We start from the raw sequence: 18,316 nt of genomic DNA on the forward strand, positions 1-18,316 counted from the left end.
CTTCAATTCCTGGAGACACGAGGACAATCCCAGATGGCCGGTGACCCAGATCATGTTGCACACTTACCGCTGATGTTAAATACCAGGTGGATTTTCTGGTCTGTTTCTGGAATGTTGAAGCTGACTTTCCTGTTATATTGTCTCTTTGCCTTCAGTGCTGCCATCTCAGGAGGCATAGTTACAGACCTCTGTTTATTTGACCGCTTCTGTATCCTGGATGATTTCACTGGTTCATAAGAGTATTCCATTTCATTCAGTGGCTCATAATTATCTCCCCATAATCCTGGGCCTGATGGCAACAGAACGTGTTCCTTGTTAGTGAGGATTGCTGCTTAACGCTGGGCGTAATGAGGCATTATTTTTGGTGAGACCTGCATCGGATCTATTTAATAACATACATAACATAGAAAGCGAGTCCAATGGGACCAGTTGCAGCACAGTGCAGAACTCCTGTTACAATAGAAAGCAGCCTCAGCTTATATTAACTAAATATAAACATTAGGCTGATTTAGGAACAAGAGTAGGCCATTCAGCCCGTTGAACCTGTTCCGCCACTCAATTAAATTACGCCTGATATGTATCTTAACCCAGCCTAATTCTATAACTTTTAATATCCTTAGCAACTCAGTTCCGAACTTTTCAATTGACCTTAGCCTCTACAGCGTTTGAATAGGGCATGGTGGGGGGTATGGGGGAAAGAGAGTTCCAGATTTCCACTACCCTTTGTGTGAAGATGTGCTTCCTGACATCACCCCTGAATGGCCTACCTCTAATTTTAAGCCCTTTTTTCTGGACGACAACCATCCCCCCAACTAACAGAGGAAATGGTTTCTCTCTACCTATCCTATCAACTTCTTTAATCATCTTAATCACCTCAATCAGATCACCACTTAACCTTCCATACTTAAGGGAATACAAGCCTAGTCTATGCAACCTGTCCTCGTAATTTAACCCTTTTAGCCCTGGTATCATGCTGGAGAATCTGCGTCACACCCCTTCCAGGGCCAAAATATCCCTCCTGAGGTGAGGTGCCCAGAACTGAATGCAGGTGCTTGAAATGAAGTCTAACCAGAGCTTTATATAACAGTAGCATAACTTCCACCATTTATTATTCCGGGCCCCTTGAGATAAAGGCCTTTTAAATTATTTTTTTCCATGTTTCCACTCTATTTCAGATCCCCTTGCAGTTCAGATCATTTCCCAAGTTGGGCAGGTGGATTGGTCTCTTCCCATTACCATGCTGGAAACCAGCTACTAAAAGCAGTGGTTCAGACCTACTCTCACCTCAATCCCCACAGGGACAGCCTCGTCTCCATTTGTTGGAGGCTGAGGCTGAGAAAGTGGGGCGCGGTCTCACACCTTACAACTCCACTTTCTTCTATGTCACAAATGGAAAGCAGTGCAAAGTACAAAATGATGCCCACTAGTAAAGTTTGTTTTGTTGCTGTGACAACATGGGCCAAAATTGGCCTAATTAATTTTATTGTGAATGCAGACCTGCTTTTTTCCTCAATTTCTGACCAAACTACTATCATTCCAATGTGAGAGTAAGATAGAAATTCACATAGGTGATTGGAATTTTATTCTTGCCGTGAAGTAAAACACCCCTGTGTTTGCTGATCTACAATGGCTCCGATTGTAGCAATGGCCGGGATTTTATGGTAGGTGGATGGGAGCCGCTTCCGCCTTGCCTGGGGATCCGATCTGTATTTTGCAGGTCCCCGGGCCTCAATTGTTCTGAGGCGGGTATCAGTGGGCTGGCATCTCTTAGTCCCAGCAACGCCACTGGGAGTGGTGGCCACTGCTGGGACTACAACCCAGCCTACAGAAGAAGATGCCAGGGAGCCTGGAAGGCAGGTAAGTTTTGGTTGCCTCGCCAGGGGTGATCGGTTGGGCCCTGGCGAGGCAAGGGTGGTTGATTGGGGGGAAGGGGGGGGTGCGTCTTGGATGTTGGGGGTGGTTGGGGTAGCAGGGGCAGCCCTCCATCAGGCACAGGGTGCCCGATCATGGAGGGCCCACCCAGAGATGTACAGGAGCCGCCTGCATTTGTCCGGTGGCTTTTCTTGAGTCTCGGACGCCCACTTGCAACGCGCAAAATCTGCATGGAGGCGGACAAAGGCAAGTGACCGTCCCGCTCTTGGGGTGGCGTAAAATTCAGCCCAATGCCTCAGATTTAGAATTCTCATAGAATTCTCTATCTCTGTAACCTCCTCCAGCACTACAAACCTTCAAGATCTCTGAGCTGCTCCAATTCTGGCTTCTTGCGCATCTCTGATTTGATGACTCCAGCATTGGCAGCCACGGTTTCAGCTGCCTGACCCTAAGCTCTGGAATTCCCTCCCTAAACCTCTCCACCTCTCTACCTCTCTCTCTTCATTTAAGATACTCCTTAAAACCTCCTTCTTTGACCAAGCCTTTGGTCACCTGTCCTGGTATCTCTCTCTGCGACCTGGTGTAAAAGTTTGATTGATAATGCTCTTGTGAAGCACATTAGGACATTTTGCTTTGTTAAAGTTTCTATATAAATGCAAGTTTCTGTTGTAGTGCATCCCGCAGCTTCACAATCCTCTGTGTAAAAAGGCACTTAGTGCCTGAACGAGTGACCTGGCATCAGGAAGGTGGTGCCTGCTGAGAGCCATGCCCCTGCACTTGCTGCTGATCCCCCTACACTCCACTCCCCTGCGAACTCTCCACCCTGCAAAACTTATCTGTGGCCTCAGTCCAGGGCCTCAGGTGAGTCTAGTACCGGAAGCAGCCACCACCTCTGCGGTGGCGCTGCTCAGTTAAAGAGCTGCCAGCCTCTGATAGTTGACAGCTCTCCGCAGGCGGGATTTCCGTCCCCGGGGTCCTTGATCACAGGGAGGGCCTGTCGCTGCCCACTTAAGTGCCCAATTGACACTTGATTTGGCGGGCTTTCCCCAGATGAGGCGACGCAGTACTCTTGCTGGTGCTTTTGCTGGTGGTCGAGACCTCCGCCGCCACGACAAAATCCCAGCCCGTGTATGCAGTCCCATCCCTTTGTAATTTTAAACACTTCTTATCAATTCACTTGTGAAAAGTTTTCATTGATATTTAAGGTTCTATAATTAAATTATTAGAGACTTTACATTATAGGGACAAACATCAAGCTGCAAGCAGGCTACAGCTGGTATCTGTGTTTTGGTCTTTACTGTGTACAGTTTTAGTTTCCTTATCTAAGGAAGGACATCCTTGCCTTAGCAGGTGTGCAATAAAGGTTCACTAGACTGTTTCCTAACATGAGGGGATTGTCCTATGAGAAGAGATTGAGTAGACTAGGCCTAGATTCCCTGAAGTTTAGAAGAATGAGAGGTGATTTAATTGAAGCATACAAAATTCTTAAGGGGTTTGACAGGTAAATGCTGTTGGGATGTTTCTCCTGGCTCGGGAATCTAGAACGTGGGGATACAGACTCAGGATAAGGGGTCGGTCATTTAGGACTGAGCTGAGGAGAAACTTCCTCACTCAGAGTTGTGAATCTTTGGAATTCTCTACCCCAGACAACTATGGATGCACAGTCACTGAGTACATTCAAGACTGAGATTGATAGATTTTTGAGGACTAAGGGAATCACGGGATATGGGGATAGTGCGGGAAGGTGGAGTTGAGGTAGACAATCAGCCATGATCTTATTGAATGGTGGAGCAGGCTCGCAGGGCCAAATGGCCTGCTCCAGCTCCTTTTTCTTATGTTCTTATTTTCCTGTTTCCTTATCAACTGATATCAAATTCAGACACTGAGCTCAAAATGATGCTTCGACCCTATCCTCATTTTCCTCCCCTATCCCCTCCGCACCCCACCCCATCCCCCCAACATGCGAGGAGGGGAACAACATGCATAGCAACAGTCAAATAGCACATAACAAACAGCAACACAGGATGCAGCATTATAATGGAGCTAAAGTCAGACACCATACCTATGATGGCAAAACCATTATCATAGTTATAATTGTACTCCAGGCACTGTGCTTTGGGCAAATCTTCCAATTTACATTCAATGTCATTTTCATCGATACACAGGGATGGAACCTAAAGACATTTTAAAAGGAAAAGGCAACGTCATTGTAGTACCTCAGAGTGATCAGGACTGTCAAGCAATTTGCCAGTAACTGTTTCAATCTCACAGGGCAGCAGGAAGCTGTATACATGAACATGAAACAAGCTAGACCTCTTCAAGTTGGGGTAATGTTTCCCCTTAGGGTGAAATCGGGAAACTACTGGTACCCTGTAAGAGTCTGGCAATGCCTCAATTTTATCATTCTCATCCTTGTATTCAAATCCCTCCATGGCCTCGCCCCTCCCTATCTCTGTAATCACCTCCAGCCCTACAACCTTCTGAGATATCTGCACTCCTCTAATTCTGGCCTCTTGAGCATCCCCAATTTTCATCATTCCATCATTGGTGGATGTACCTTCAGCTGCCAAGACCTTAAGCTCTGGAATTCCCTCCTTAAACTTCTCTGTCTCTCCGCCTCTCTCTCCTCCTTTAATTTAAGCTGCTCCTTAAAAATCTACCTCACCTGTCCTAATGTCTCTTTATGTGGCTTTGTTTTGTTCGATAATCACTCCTGTGAAGCACCTACAGACACATTGCTATGTTAAAAACATTATATAAATGCAAGCTATTTTCCAATACTGCACTTGGAAAGTCTACTTCATAGTGCCAATGGGGTTTTACCATTTCAGCTAACGTGCTGCTAAAAGTCCTCTCAATGTTATCCAGCAGAATGAAGTCATCACATCGGTTCACACTGTACTGAACTTCAAATTTCTTGTGGCCGTTATTCCCAAAGCGTTTTGCTGCAGTGGTTCAAAAAGACAGTGGGTAATCAGTTAAAGGGCTCACGTCAATACAAAAGGTACAAATCGCACCCCGCCCCCGATGGTTCAGCGGGCTGAATTTTGCCGTGGGGGTTGGGAACCTGACATTGGGACCACTTCCAGGTTCCAATCCTGTGCGTGTCACTAGCACGCCCGGTACGGGAGGTAAACAACCTTCGCGTTCGCCATCGAAATTAGGGACAGCTGGTGGGCAGCAGAGGCGGGAGGGCCAATCAGGAGCTGGTCTGTGAGGGAGACTCTGGCTGCCTGCACTGTAGCTGCAGTGGGAGTGCAGCTCCGGTGAGTGGGATACAAGAGGGAGAACTGCAAAGAGAGGGAGGTGAGGAGGAAGGAGCCGGAATGATTTCCTTAATCCCCAATGCTCTTAATGCTGGCAGGCTCCAAGAGAGACTACTGCAATGGCAGGCCTCTGCCTACCCTTGACCATAGGCTTCCCATTGTTCCATGTCTTCTGATTATTCATCAATCTCATGTAAAGGTGTGGAAAAATGTAGCCTAATTATCTAATCACCACCTTTTTCGAGAAGGTGACCAAACAGGTGGATGAGGGTAAAGCAGTGGATGTGGTGTATATGGATTTCAGTAAGGCGTTTGATAAGGTTCCCCACGGTAGGCTATTGCAGAAAATACGGAAGTATGGGGTTGAAGGTGATTTAGAGCTTTGGATCAGAAATTGGCTAGCTGAAAGAAGACAGAGGGTGGTGGTTGATGGCAAATGTTCATCCTGGAGTTTAGTTACTAGTGGTGTACCGCAAGGATCTGTTTTGGGGCCACTGCTGTTTGTCATTTTTATAAATGACCTGGAAGAGGGTGTAGAAGGGTGGGTTAGTAAATTTGCGGATGACACGAAGGTCGGTGGAGTTGTGGATAGTGCCGAAGGATGTTGTAGGGTACAGAGGGACATAGATAGGCTGCAGAGCTGGGCTGAGAGATGGCAAATGGAGTTTAATGCGGAAAAGCGTGAGGTGATTCACTTTGGAAGGAGTAACAGGAATGCAGAGTACTGGGCTAATGGGAAGATTCTTGGTAGTGTAGATGAACAGAGAGATCTTGGTGTCCAGGTACATAAATCCCTGAAGGTTGCTACCCAGGTTAATAGGGCTGTTAAGAAGGCATATGGTGTGTTAGCTTTTATTAGTAGGGGGATCGAGTTTCGGAGCCACAAGGTCATGCTGCAGCTGTACAAAACTCTGGTGAGACCGCACCTGGAGTATTGCGTGCAGTTCTGGTCACCGCATTATAGGAAGGATGTGGAAGCTTTGGAAAGGGTGCAGATGAGATTTACTAGGATGTTGCCTGGTATGGAGGGAAGGTCTTACGAGGAAAGGCTGAGGGACTTGAGGTTGTTTTCTTTGGAGAGAAGGAGGAGGAGAGGTGACTTAATAGAGACATATAAGATAATCAGAGGGTTAGATAGGGTGGATAGTGAGAGTCTTTTTCCTCGAATAGTGATGGCGAACATGAGGGGACATAGCTTTAAGTTGACAGATGTCAGAGGTAGTTTCTTTACTCAGAGAGTAGTAGGGGCGTGGAACGCCCTGCCTGCAACAGTAGTAGACTCGCCAACTTTAAGGGCATTTAATTGGTCATTGGATAGACATATGGATGAAAATGGAATAGTGTAGGTCAGATGGTTTCACAGGTCGGCGCAACATCGAGGGCCGAAGGGCCTGTACTGTGCTGTAATGTTCTAATTCTAATTCCAGTAATTGGCTTCTCACCACTGGCAGGTGGGTACCCTATGTTGCGATGCTGTCCCTGGCAAACGTATGCGGAAGCCGGAAGATGTCCGGGAGCCGACCCGACATGCTTTCCCACCACTTTCCCGATTCTCCCCCCAACCCTCACCTCCAAACCTGACTCCAAAATGTTGCAAAAATTCTGGCCAGCATGCGTGTTCAGCAAGCAGTTGGGCCATATCGGGCAGCAAGGCTCTCTGCTGGATCTCTAATCTGCAGTGAGATTGCAGATATAAACTGGGGTGGCATTGCTTTGAACACTTCTGTGCAAGGTAGGGTTCTTGCTCCTGATCACCAGCCCTTCACTCCTGCTAGAGGTTCATGCAAGAGTTTCGGGTGAAAATTCCATGTGGCTGCGATGCCCTCTACAATTAACTGGCCTGCGCAAAAATCACTATCAAAACTCATCCAATGAGGAGTCGTGGCATTCAGCTGGCATTTGAGTTTGGGATTTTAGAACCTGACTCATCCTCATGAGATTACATTAGCCTACGACCAGAGCTGCTGGCAGACCCTTCCTGACAATCATTTTGCAACCTTGTCATAAATCACAAAGCAGTATTTGATCAATAATAAAAAACAATCACTGTCCTGTCTGGTGAATGTCACTTACTGGAGCAATCCGGCCTCGCAGAAGAGGAAGCTGGAATCCACAAGCCATCATGCGCACAATAATAATTTTCAACCGATTCAACAGCAAGCCCATATCCATTAAAGCAGTACAGAGAGCAGTTCACACGCAAGTCATCAGCAACACAAGAGAAGCCTCCATTCAAAGGGGTGAAAGGTACTCCACAAGCTGTATCTGTTGAGGAAAATCGGTTTGAGTATAAGTGCTTGACCTTAAAGGTATCGTCGCATGAGTTCTCATCCACTCACCTGGATTTGTAAAGCTGCAACTACACTTAAGAAGCTCAAAGCCATCGAGGACTTGATTAGAACCCTTGATACTGGACTTTTATCCACCCCCTCCATGACTGTAGGATACTGCATGCACCACAGCAACTCACTAAGGTTATTTCAAAAGCACCTCCCTCCCCTGTGACCTCTCCAAACAGTAAAGACAATGCCATGGGAACTCAATCACCTCCAAGTCACCCTCCAAGTCACAGACCATCCTGACTTGTTTATATATTGTCCTTTTGTCATTGTCATTGGGTCAAAATCCAGGAATTCCCCACCTAACATCACGGTGGAAGCACCATCCTGACAAGACCGCAATGGTTCAAGTATAAGGCTCTCTACCAGTGTCTCAGAGAAACCAGCGACAGGTGATAAATGTGCCCTCACCAGCTTCACCCACATCCTGTGAACAAGTTAAATAAATTCAAACAGCCTCTGAAATGTAATTTACAGCTCTTTCAGATGACAAGGCCAGCATGAGTGAGAAGTGGTTTCAGTTTGACTAACTTTATTGAGTGTCCATCAGGTGTGAAGTCCCAAACTCATTCTGAAGGGAAGTCAGGTGCTGTGCCTCCTCTAGGGAGTCTCACTCTTGTGTCAGATTGGGCACCGAGTTTAAACCATAACACCACCGAACCTACAGTTGTAAATTGACATTTTCCTGGGGCTGCCTCCAGATACAGTGCAACACCTGGGCACAGTGAACATTAAGAAATCGAGTGGATGGAAGTGCAGATCGACAAAGGAACCCTTCTGATTTTCCTGCATTTGCCCCCAGATGATCCAGTGCACTTGGGTGCAAACCCAGGAAAATCTCCCTTGAACAAGCATGCAATAAGTTAATTATCCATTGCCCATTTACTGAGTCTGAAACACAACTAACACTTATTTTGGGGGTGAAGTTTAACTTTGGCAGGGGTGCAGATAGGGCAATGGTGGATCGAGCACCCATTATACAACCTGCCCGATTTTCCTTTCCATTGATGTATAATGATCAATCATAACAGCATAAGAAATTGGAGCAGGAGTTGGCCATTCTGTTCTTCGAGCCTGCTCCACCATTCAACAAGACCAGGGCTGAACTTCTACCTCAATTCCGCCTTCCCACACTATCCCCATATCCCTTAATTCCCTTAGTGTCCAAGAATCTATCAATCTCAGTCTTGAATATACTCAATAACTGAGCATCCACAGCTCTCTGGGGTAGAGAATTCCAAAGATTCACAACCCTCTGAGTGAAGAAATTTCTCCTCAGCTCAGTCCTAAATGGTCAGCCCCTTATCCTGAGCCTATGACCCCCTTAGATTCTCCAGCCAGTGGAAACAGCCTCTCCCCAATAAACCTGTCAAGCCCTCTAAGAATTTTATATATTTCTATGAGATCATCTCTCATTCTTTTAAACACCAGAGAATATACACCCATTCGACTGACTCTCTCCTCATAGGACAATCCTCTAATCAGACTCATGAAACTTTTGTTACACCTGCCTGTAAGGCAGGTAAATCCTCTTTAGGCATGTAGACCAAAACTGTACACAGTACTCTAGGTGTGCTCTCACTAAAGCCCTATATAGTTGCAGTAAGACTTCCTCACTCCATCTGCCATCTACTTCCCTATTCACTTAACCTGTCTATATCCCTTTTGCATTCTCCTCACAGATTACTTTCCCACCTAGGTTTGTCTCATCAGCAAACTTGAATATATTACACTTGATCTCCTCATCTAAGCCATTAATATAGATTGTAAATAGCTGAGGCCCCAGCACTGATCCTTGCAGCACCCCGCTAGTTACAACCCAGCAACTCAAAAATGGCCAGTTTATTCCTACTGTTTTCTGTCTGCTAACTAATCCTCAATCCATGCTGATATATTACCATTAATCCTATGAGCCCTAATCTTGTGTAAGGACCGCTTGTGGGCATCTTGTCGAATGCCTTCTGAAAATCCAAATATACCCACTGGTTCCCCTTTATCTACCCTGCTAGTTACTTCCTTAAAGAACTCCTAATAGATTTGTCAAATACAATTTCCCTTTCATAAAACTACATTGCCTCTGTCTAATCATATTATGATTTTCTAAGATCCTGTTACCATGTCCCTAATAATAGATTCTGGAATTTTCTTTACTATTGATATCAGGCTAACTGGCCTATAGCTCCCTGTTTTCTCTCTCCCTCCTTTCTTGAATCGTGGAGTTTCATTTGATACTTTCCAAGCCACAGGTACCACTCTAGAATCTAGGAAATTCTGGAAGATCAAAACCAATGCATCCACCTCTTTTATGTAGGCCATCAGCTCCATAGGATTTGTCAACTTTTAGTCCCGTTAATTTCTCTGCTACTTCTTCTATGCTAATATTAATTACTGTAAGTTCCTCTCTCTCATTAGACCCTTGTTTGCCCAAATCCCCAGATCTGCTATCGACCATTTTGCAGCCCAGCCCCCAGATGCCAAAGACAAACCTGACCCCTTTATTTTTCTGAGCTGTTCAGAATGACTGGAACATTTAGGCTGCTTAATTGAATCATAGAATCTTACAGCACAGAGTGAGGTCATTCGGCCCATCCTGTCTGTGCCAGCACTTTGAAAGAGCTATCCGACTAGTCACACTCCTCTCTGCTCTTTCCCTATAACTCTGTAACTTTTTCCCCTTCAAGTATTTATCCAATTTCCTTTTGAAAGTTTATATTGATTCTGTTTCCACCACCCTTTCAGGCAGTGCATTCCAGATCACAGCAATTTGCTGTGCACAAAAATATTCTCCTTATTTCCCTCTGGCTCTTTTGCCAATTCCCTTAAATCTGTATCCTCCGATTATATCATTGATATCAATAAAATATTTAGAACATAGAACATAGAACAGTACAGCACAGTACAGGCCCTTCGGCCCACGATGTTGTGCCGAACCTTTAACCTACTCTAAGATCAAACTAACTACCTACCCTTCATTCTACTATCATCCATGTAACTATCCAAGAGTCGCTTAAATGCCCCTAACGTATCTGCTTCTACTATCACCGCTGGCAGCGCATTCCACGCACCCACCACTCTCTGTGTAAAGAACCTACCTCTGACATCTCCCCGAAACCTTCCTCCAATCACCTTAAAATTATGCCCCCTGGTGATAGCCCTTTCCACCCTGGGAAAAAGTCTCTGGCTATCCGCTCTATCTATGCCTCTCATCATCTTGTACCCCTCTATCAAGTCACCTCTCATCCTTCTTCGCTCCAATGAGAAAAGCCCTAGCTCCCTGAATCTTTCTTCGTAGGACATGCCCTCCAGTCCAGGCAGCATCCTGGTAAATCTCCTCTGCACCCTCTCTAAAGCTTCCACATCCTTCCTATAATGAGGCGACCAGAACTGAACACAATATTCCAAGTGTGGTCGAACCATAGCATTGTTTTGTACCTCTGATGACGATTTGAATATCACAAGTCCTGTTGTTGCCTGAAGGGTCCGTTGCAATGTAACGAACAACTGTCTCTCCACGAGAGAAGAAATCTCCAAGTGAATGTGTCTTCTTAATCTCTACTGGAGCACCTATGAACAGGGAGGTAGAGGGATTTGAAAAGTAGAGTCAAGCATCTCATTGCGGCATTTTTGACGATGGCTAGATTCAATCATCTATCTTTAGGATAAGATACATCTTCGACATCTGGGCAGCATCTGGTGGAGTGGATTGCCTGCCCTTTATAGAAGTTCAGGCATGTACGGCCAGCTGGGGTCCCTTGTGGAGCTGACCAGAAATTTTCTCCTTGAAGCCGGAGAGGCAGTTGTGTGACAATGGGGTGGATTGCATGAGCTCCATGGCTTCACCCCCTCACTATTACTGTAACCTCTTCCGGCCTACAGCCCTCCAAGGTCGCCGCATTCCTCCCACTCTGGCCTCTTGTGCAGTAAGCGCGGAGAGCTGAAACAGAGGAGCAACAGAGGAACGGAAGTAGGCCAGTTCCGCCATTTATTGAGATTATGGCTGATCTGCGACCTAACTCCATATAACCGTCTTTGTCCCATATCCCTTCAGACCCTTAGCATAGATTTAACATTAACAATTGATCCAGCATCAATTGCCATTTGCGGAAGAAAGTTCCAAACTTCTACCGCCCTTTGCATGAAGAAGTGCTTCCTAATTTCGCTCCGGACAGGCCTGGGGATAATTTTTAGACTATGCCTCCGAGTCCTAGACTCCCCAACCAGCAGAAATAGTTTCTTCCAATCTACCCTATCTGTTCCCCTTGTTATTGTGCCCAGGAACTGAGCGTTTCCCAGAAACAGCAAAGAGGACAATTCCCTCCTCCATCCGCCATATCAGTCACAAGTGCTGCCATAATACACAGCCACAGTGAGGTATCAAATCTAAGATTAAACAATTGCCATTTAAATACATTTACAGTTGGGGATTTGGAAACATGCAACCTGCTTCCTTTCTGAAACCTGCACATACTGTAGATGATAATACCTGAGTTGTCTGAAAACTGGGGTTCCTCCCACATGGCCTGATATGTCTCCTCATGTGTCAGGATGGGCAGTGGTGAGCGACACCTGTCAATCACAGGGGGTTCAGTATCTAAAGAAATGTAAACAAATCATTCCCTAAGTAAGCTCTGTTCTTAATTGTTACTCAAATGTAAACAAGGGTTTTATGGGAATTAGTCGATTGTGAAGCACAGAAACATACCATTCGACCCAACTGTTCTCTGTTTAATGAATCTGCTTCCATCATCCTTTCAGGAAGTGCATTCCAGGTCACAATAACATGCTACGTAAAAACAATCCTCATCTCACCTCTGGCTCTTTTGCCCATTATCTTAAATCTGTGTCCTATGTTTACTGACCCTCTGCCAGTGGAAATGGTTTCCCCTTATTAACTCGATCAAAACTCATCATGAATTTGAACACCTCTATCAAATCTCCTCTGAACCTTCTCTGCTCTATGGTGAACAATTCCAGCTTCTCCAGTCTCTCCATGTAAATGACGTCCCTCATCCCCGGTCCCATTCTAGTAAATCTCTTCTGCACCCTCTCCCAGGCCTGGACATCCTTCCTAAATTATGGTGCCCAGAATTGGCCACAATACTCCAACTGAGGCCTAACTAGTGTTTTAGAAATGTTTAACATAACTTCTTTGCTTTTGTACGCTAAGCCTCTATTTACAGAGCCAAGAATCTTGTATGCCTTTTTAAACAGCCTTCTCAATTTGTAAGTAAACCCCTGCTGATATCCTCTTTAAAATTGCACTATTTAGCACCATATTATCATGATTCTATGACTGTAAGCTTCTGGATTTGTAAGCCAGGAAAAACAGCCATCTTGCACCATACAGCGACATACTGGTCATTCACAACATCTGTCACAGCTGCCAGTGTGGCGACATCTACACAGGGGATGAAGATAGTGAGCAGGAGGACATTGCATCTGCTCAACACACACATGTGAGGCAGGGTAAATCCCACTGGCAAGAAGGAAGTTGGTTGGCGGCCCAACCTAATTCCTTCCTCAGCTGCAGAGGTATCGATTACATTGCCGTTTAAACATTGTTAAATTCACGGAATTCAGCTGTTCTACTACTTGACGAAGCTCTTTAATTTGGGTCATGGTCCCTCACCTGGTTTCCCAACATATAAAAAATACTGAAACTGGGATCCGATCCAGTAGCATTATAGTATTCTATAAGTTCCCATTTCAGATACACATTGCCATTGTAACTGGCTGACAGGATGGTCTAATGATGCCCTCTAACTCCCTAGCTAATACTGCAAGAGTCAAATTAATTTTGAAGCATACTGTAAGTATTTAGCGGGCATTTAGACAATTTTTTTTCTTATTTCTGTTCGCACTGTCACCTGGGTCCATTTGCCACACAGTGTCTATGGGCCACAATCTGACCCATTTTTAATAGCACACAAGCCTGAAATGATTCATTTTGCCCTGAAATGGCCAATTCCCATTTCTCCTATAGGCGTGATGTTTACTACATAGGAGGATAATTTCTAATGGAGTGCAAAGTCTCTGTCACGTAAATAGTGTGTACATGTATTCTCTCTCTTATCTGAAGTTTCTACAATGTATTTGAAGTAGGTCCATCCAATAAAAGAGAAAAGTGTGTGCCTTGCACATTTCTTCTAAATGTTACATCTGCTTAGAAAAAATATTTATACTATGCTTTAAGAAGGATTTTAAGTTTGCAGGATCAGGGAGGGAGTTAGAGGCAGCTTAGACCATCCTGTTAGTCAGGTTAGGTTGTTGTTTGCAACCTTAGTGTCATATTTGACCCTGAGATGAGCTTCCAACCATATATTTGCACCATCACTAATACTGCCTATTTTCACCTCCGTAACATTGCCCGACTTCACCCCTGCCCCATCTCATTTGCTGCTGAAACCCTCATCCGTGCCTTTTTTTTTACCTCTAGACTCAACTATTCTAATGCACTGCTGGCCAGCCTCCCACATACTACCTTTTGCAGACTTGAGGTCATCCAAAACCCTGCTACTCATGTCCTGAATTGTACCATTCACCCATCATCCCTGTGCTCGCTGACCTCCACTGACTCCTGGTTAAAGAACACCTTGATTTTAAAATTCCCATCATTATTTTCATGGTCCATGGTCTCATTTCTCTCTCTGTCTGTAACCTCCTACAAGCCTCCAAGATCTCTGCTCTCCTCCAATCCTGGCCTCTTGCAGATCCTTGATTTTAATCGCTTCACCATTGGCAACTGTGCCTTCCGCTGCTGAGGCCCTAAGCTCTGGAATTCCCCACCCGAACCTCTCTACCTCTCTCTCCTCATTTTAGATGCTCCTTAAAATCTACCTCTTTGACTAAGTTCTTTGTCACCTGCCTAATATCTCTTCCTGTAGCTTGGTGTTAAATTTTGTTTAAAAATACTCCTGTCAAGCACCTTGTGAGGTTTTACTATGTTAAAGGTGCTATATAAATGAAAGTACTGTCATTGAAAGAACAATAACAACATGTTTGAAATGGAAACTTTCAGAATACGGTAATGCTAATAGGTCAGATCTCAGGTTCAATAGTTTTTTTATAAACTTGGTGAAGGATAATGACCCATGTAAAAGACTTTGTCCAGGTTTAATGTAGCTGGAGAACAGGTGAGTAATGTGAAGCACTGGAAATTTGACAATGCCAAGCTTGGATTTTCGAGCCAGTAGATCCCTCAAGGTAGGAGAGGCTGAAGGATTTAAGGGAATTCTGGGAGAGAAGGATTAGGTTAGGAGTCTGAAATACAAGTCTTGATGTAAAAACAGCGGGGATGTAAGGGCATAGAGAGCGCATATATGAAGATTAGAAGGACCTAGAAATGCCTGGTGCAATGGCAATATCAGTATTGGTAAAATGATGAGACCTGGGTTCGGTTCTGGGTACTGCCTGTGCAGAGTTTGCCAGTTCTCCCTGTGACCGTGTGGGTTTCCGCCGGGTGCTCCAGTTTCCTCCCACAGCCAAAGACTTGATAGGTAAATTGGCCATTGTAAATTGCCTCTAGTGTAGGTAGTTGGTAGGAGAATTGTGGGAATGTGGTAGGGAATATGGGATTAATGTAGGATTAGTATAAATGGGTGGTTGTTGGTCAGCACAGACTCGATGGGCCAAAGGGTCTGTTTCAGTGCTGTATCTCTAAATAAATAAATAATAAATAAGACAGGCTGCAATGTGGAAGGAGGTTGGACCCCATAGGTGACAGAATGACCACCCATCAGATGACAAACTTCTTCTTGCATCCTGTCCAGGAGGTTTTAAAAGAGGCTCCAAAAATATACATATGCATATTTTGAAACTTAGTGCGCTGAGAGACTCCAGGAGTGAGCAGAATCTGTGTCAGATCACAACTCTGTAATCTGAACGGCTTTGAAGAAGAAAGAGCCAACATTGCAAGATGCATAATAAAAGCAAAATACTGAAGATGCTGGAAATCTGAAATAAAAACAGAAAGTGCTGGAAATACTCAGCAGGTCTGGCAGCATCTACGGAGAGAGAAACAGAGTCTCCGCAGATGCTGCCAGACCTGCTGAGTATTTCCAGCACTTTCTGTTATTATTGCAAGATGCATAACCATTCATAATCACTTTGATCTCATAACGTATTTCCTTTCCTGTAGTGTACGCTCCTAAACATAAATCTACTGGGGGTGGGGGCAGCACCTAAATAGCTGAAACTGGAGGAGTATGGGCTAAGGTTACTGTATCACTCGTGTAAACTAACAGTGTCTACTCACCAATAACCTTTATATTAAAGGAGCAATTTGCTTTGTTTCCAGTCTTGTCCACTGCTGTATATGTGATGGTGATTGCTCCAATTGGGAACAGGTGAGGTGAAACCACTGCAGGAGTGACTTGTAAAGACACCTTATGATGCAGAGGAAAGATTACTGTGAGTGACAATGTCTGTAAATTAAACCATGAATTAACTATGAGAGAACAACCCTCCGCGCTTCTTCAAAATCGTGGCCATGGAACTATTTACATCCAGCTAGAAAGGGCAGATGGAACCTCTCATTGCAAAAGACGACACCACTGATAGTGCAGCACTCCCTCAGTACTGTCAGCCTAGAGACTGAGCTGAAGTCTCTGGGCTGAGACTTAAACCTACAACATTCTGACTCAGAGACTGAGCCCCAGCTGACCACAGCTACTGAACGCTTTATCTGGGTTAACCCTTAAACTAAAATCCCAACACTCACCTCATCAGGAGAGTTATCATTTGCTTCAGGTGTCAGCCAGCTGACATTTGCTGTTTTCTGATGTTCTGAAGTTGCTACCTTGATTTCCCCTGGACAGTGGATTTGGGGCACCTCAATATCTAATTGATAAAACAATATAAAAAAAATCATCATTTCTTCAATTAAGTTAAAACAATAGGGTGTAAGCAAAGTACCATTACATCGTAATATTGTTCAGCCAATAGAAGACTGAATGGTAATCAACTGACAACTAAACAACAACAACTTGCATTTATACAGCACCTTTAGCACAATAAAAAGGTTCCTATCAGACAAGAATGATCAGCTCTAAATAATTGATACATCAGAAAGCTCAGCCTCAAGAAAGTACTGGATGTAAGTTCAGTTCTGCATCCTGGACATGCACCTGAAGTGCTATAACCTGCAAGGCTACGGACCAGGTGCTGGAAAGTGGGATTAGATTGGGTGGCTAGTTTTTTCGGCTGGCGCAGACACGATGGGCTGAATGACCTCCTCCTGTGCTGTAATTTTTCTATCGCTCTATGCGGGTACACAAGGCTGCACTGAAACAATATGACACAGTTGTCAGAACTTTCTCTGAGATAGGTGCAGCCTTGCTTTGTGGATTTTACCACATTGAAGTAAGGGTCTATATTTAATAGAAATGGATGTCAATGAGCTACAAAGTGTGACAAATCCTAGCAATCTGAATGATATCAAGAGACTAACTAAAGGAAGAAAGACTTGCATTTCTATAGCGTCTTTCACGACATCAAGACGTCCTAAAGGACTTTACAGCCAATGAAGTATTTTTGAAATATAGTCACTGTTGTAATGTAGGAAATGCAGCAGCAATGTCCCACAAACAGCAAGGTGATAAACAATCAGATCATCTGTTTATTTAGCAATGTTAATTGATTGATAGATAAATATTGGCTCGGAACACCAGGGAGAACTTCCTTGCTCTTTGTCAAAGTAGTGCCATGGGATCTTTTACATCCACCTGAGAGGACATACCAAATCTCAGTTTAAAATCACAGCTGAAACAGTAGTGCACCATCAGTACTGGGCTGGTGTGACAAGTCTCTGGAGTGGATCTTGAACCCACAGCCTTCTAACCCAGCAGCAGGAGTACTAACCATTGAGCCAGTCAACAAGTCACAAGCTAGGCTGGATCCCTTGTTCTGAGTCAGATAACTTGGGATTCACTGTGACACTATGTCAGAACAAAAGTTATTAAAATTAGCTTCTTTTACTTGATTCCCATTATTGCTCAATTACATTGAATGTTTGTGAACTGTATGGGATAGCTTGGGCTATTTAAACAATGAACATATTAAACTCTCTGTTAGTGATCAGGAACTGGCAATAGGATTATTAATTTGTAGCTGCTTGACCTGTGCAGATAATCCATTTAGCTTTAGCTGTTGTATATAGCCTGGCCATTTCCGTGTGAAGCTAGACTTCGAACTCAATAATAACAATAATGTGCATTTATATAGCATCCTAAATGTAGTAAAATGTCCCATGATGCTTCGCAAAAGCATTATTAGACTAAATTTGACACCAAGCCATATAAGGGAGATATTAGGACAGGTCAAAAGCTTGGTCAAAGAGGTAGGTTTTAAGGAGTGTCTTAATAGAGGAGAGAGGTAGAGAGGTTTATACGCATTGGAAGCAGTTCAGAAAAGGTTCACTAGGCTGATTCCTGGGATGATGGGGTTGTCTTATGAAGAAAGGTTCAGCAGGTTGGGCCCATACTCGTTGGAGTTTATAAGAATGAGAGGTGATCTTGTTGAAACATATAGGATTCTGAGGCGGCTTGACAGGGTGGATGCTGAGAGGATGTTTCCCCTTGTGGGGGAAATCTAGAACTAGGGCGCACAATTTCAAAATAATAGGTTTCTCTTTTAAGTCAGAGATGAGGAGGAATTTCTTCTCTCAAGGGTCATTAATCTTTGGAATTCTCTTCCCTAGAGAGCAGTGAAGGCTGGGTCATTGAATATATTCAAGGCTGAGTTAGACAGATTTTTGATCTACAAGGGAGTCAAGGGTTATGGCGGGGAGTGGGGGGGGGGGGAGGGCAGGCAGGAAAGTAGAGTTAAGGCCACAATCAGATC

At 44.4% G+C, this 18,316-nt stretch overlaps 1 protein-coding gene across 3 annotated transcripts in view; it reads right to left on the reverse strand.

The window, feature by feature from the left end:
• The window catches only part of svep1 (sushi, von Willebrand factor type A, EGF and pentraxin domain containing 1), a 292,595-nt gene that overhangs the window by 156,983 nt on the left and 117,296 nt on the right, over window positions 1-18,316 (reverse strand). For all 3 annotated transcript variants that reach the window (XM_068030634.1, XM_068030635.1, XM_068030633.1), the window contains 8 exons: window positions 16,197-16,315; window positions 15,732-15,861; window positions 11,961-12,068; window positions 10,910-11,041; window positions 7,212-7,403; window positions 4,696-4,817; window positions 3,935-4,046; window positions 68-289 (listed from right to left, as the gene is read on the reverse strand). In XM_068030634.1, coding sequence (XP_067886735.1) covers window positions 68-289; window positions 3,935-4,046; window positions 4,696-4,817; window positions 7,212-7,403; window positions 10,910-11,041; window positions 11,961-12,068; window positions 15,732-15,861; window positions 16,197-16,315 — 1,137 coding nt within the window. The remainder of the gene's footprint in view (window positions 1-67; window positions 290-3,934; window positions 4,047-4,695; window positions 4,818-7,211; window positions 7,404-10,909; window positions 11,042-11,960; window positions 12,069-15,731; window positions 15,862-16,196; window positions 16,316-18,316) is intronic.

Source organism: Heterodontus francisci, chromosome 4, assembly GCF_036365525.1.
Source record: "Heterodontus francisci isolate sHetFra1 chromosome 4, sHetFra1.hap1, whole genome shotgun sequence".
NCBI classification, from domain to species: Eukaryota; Metazoa; Chordata; class Chondrichthyes; order Heterodontiformes; family Heterodontidae; genus Heterodontus; species Heterodontus francisci.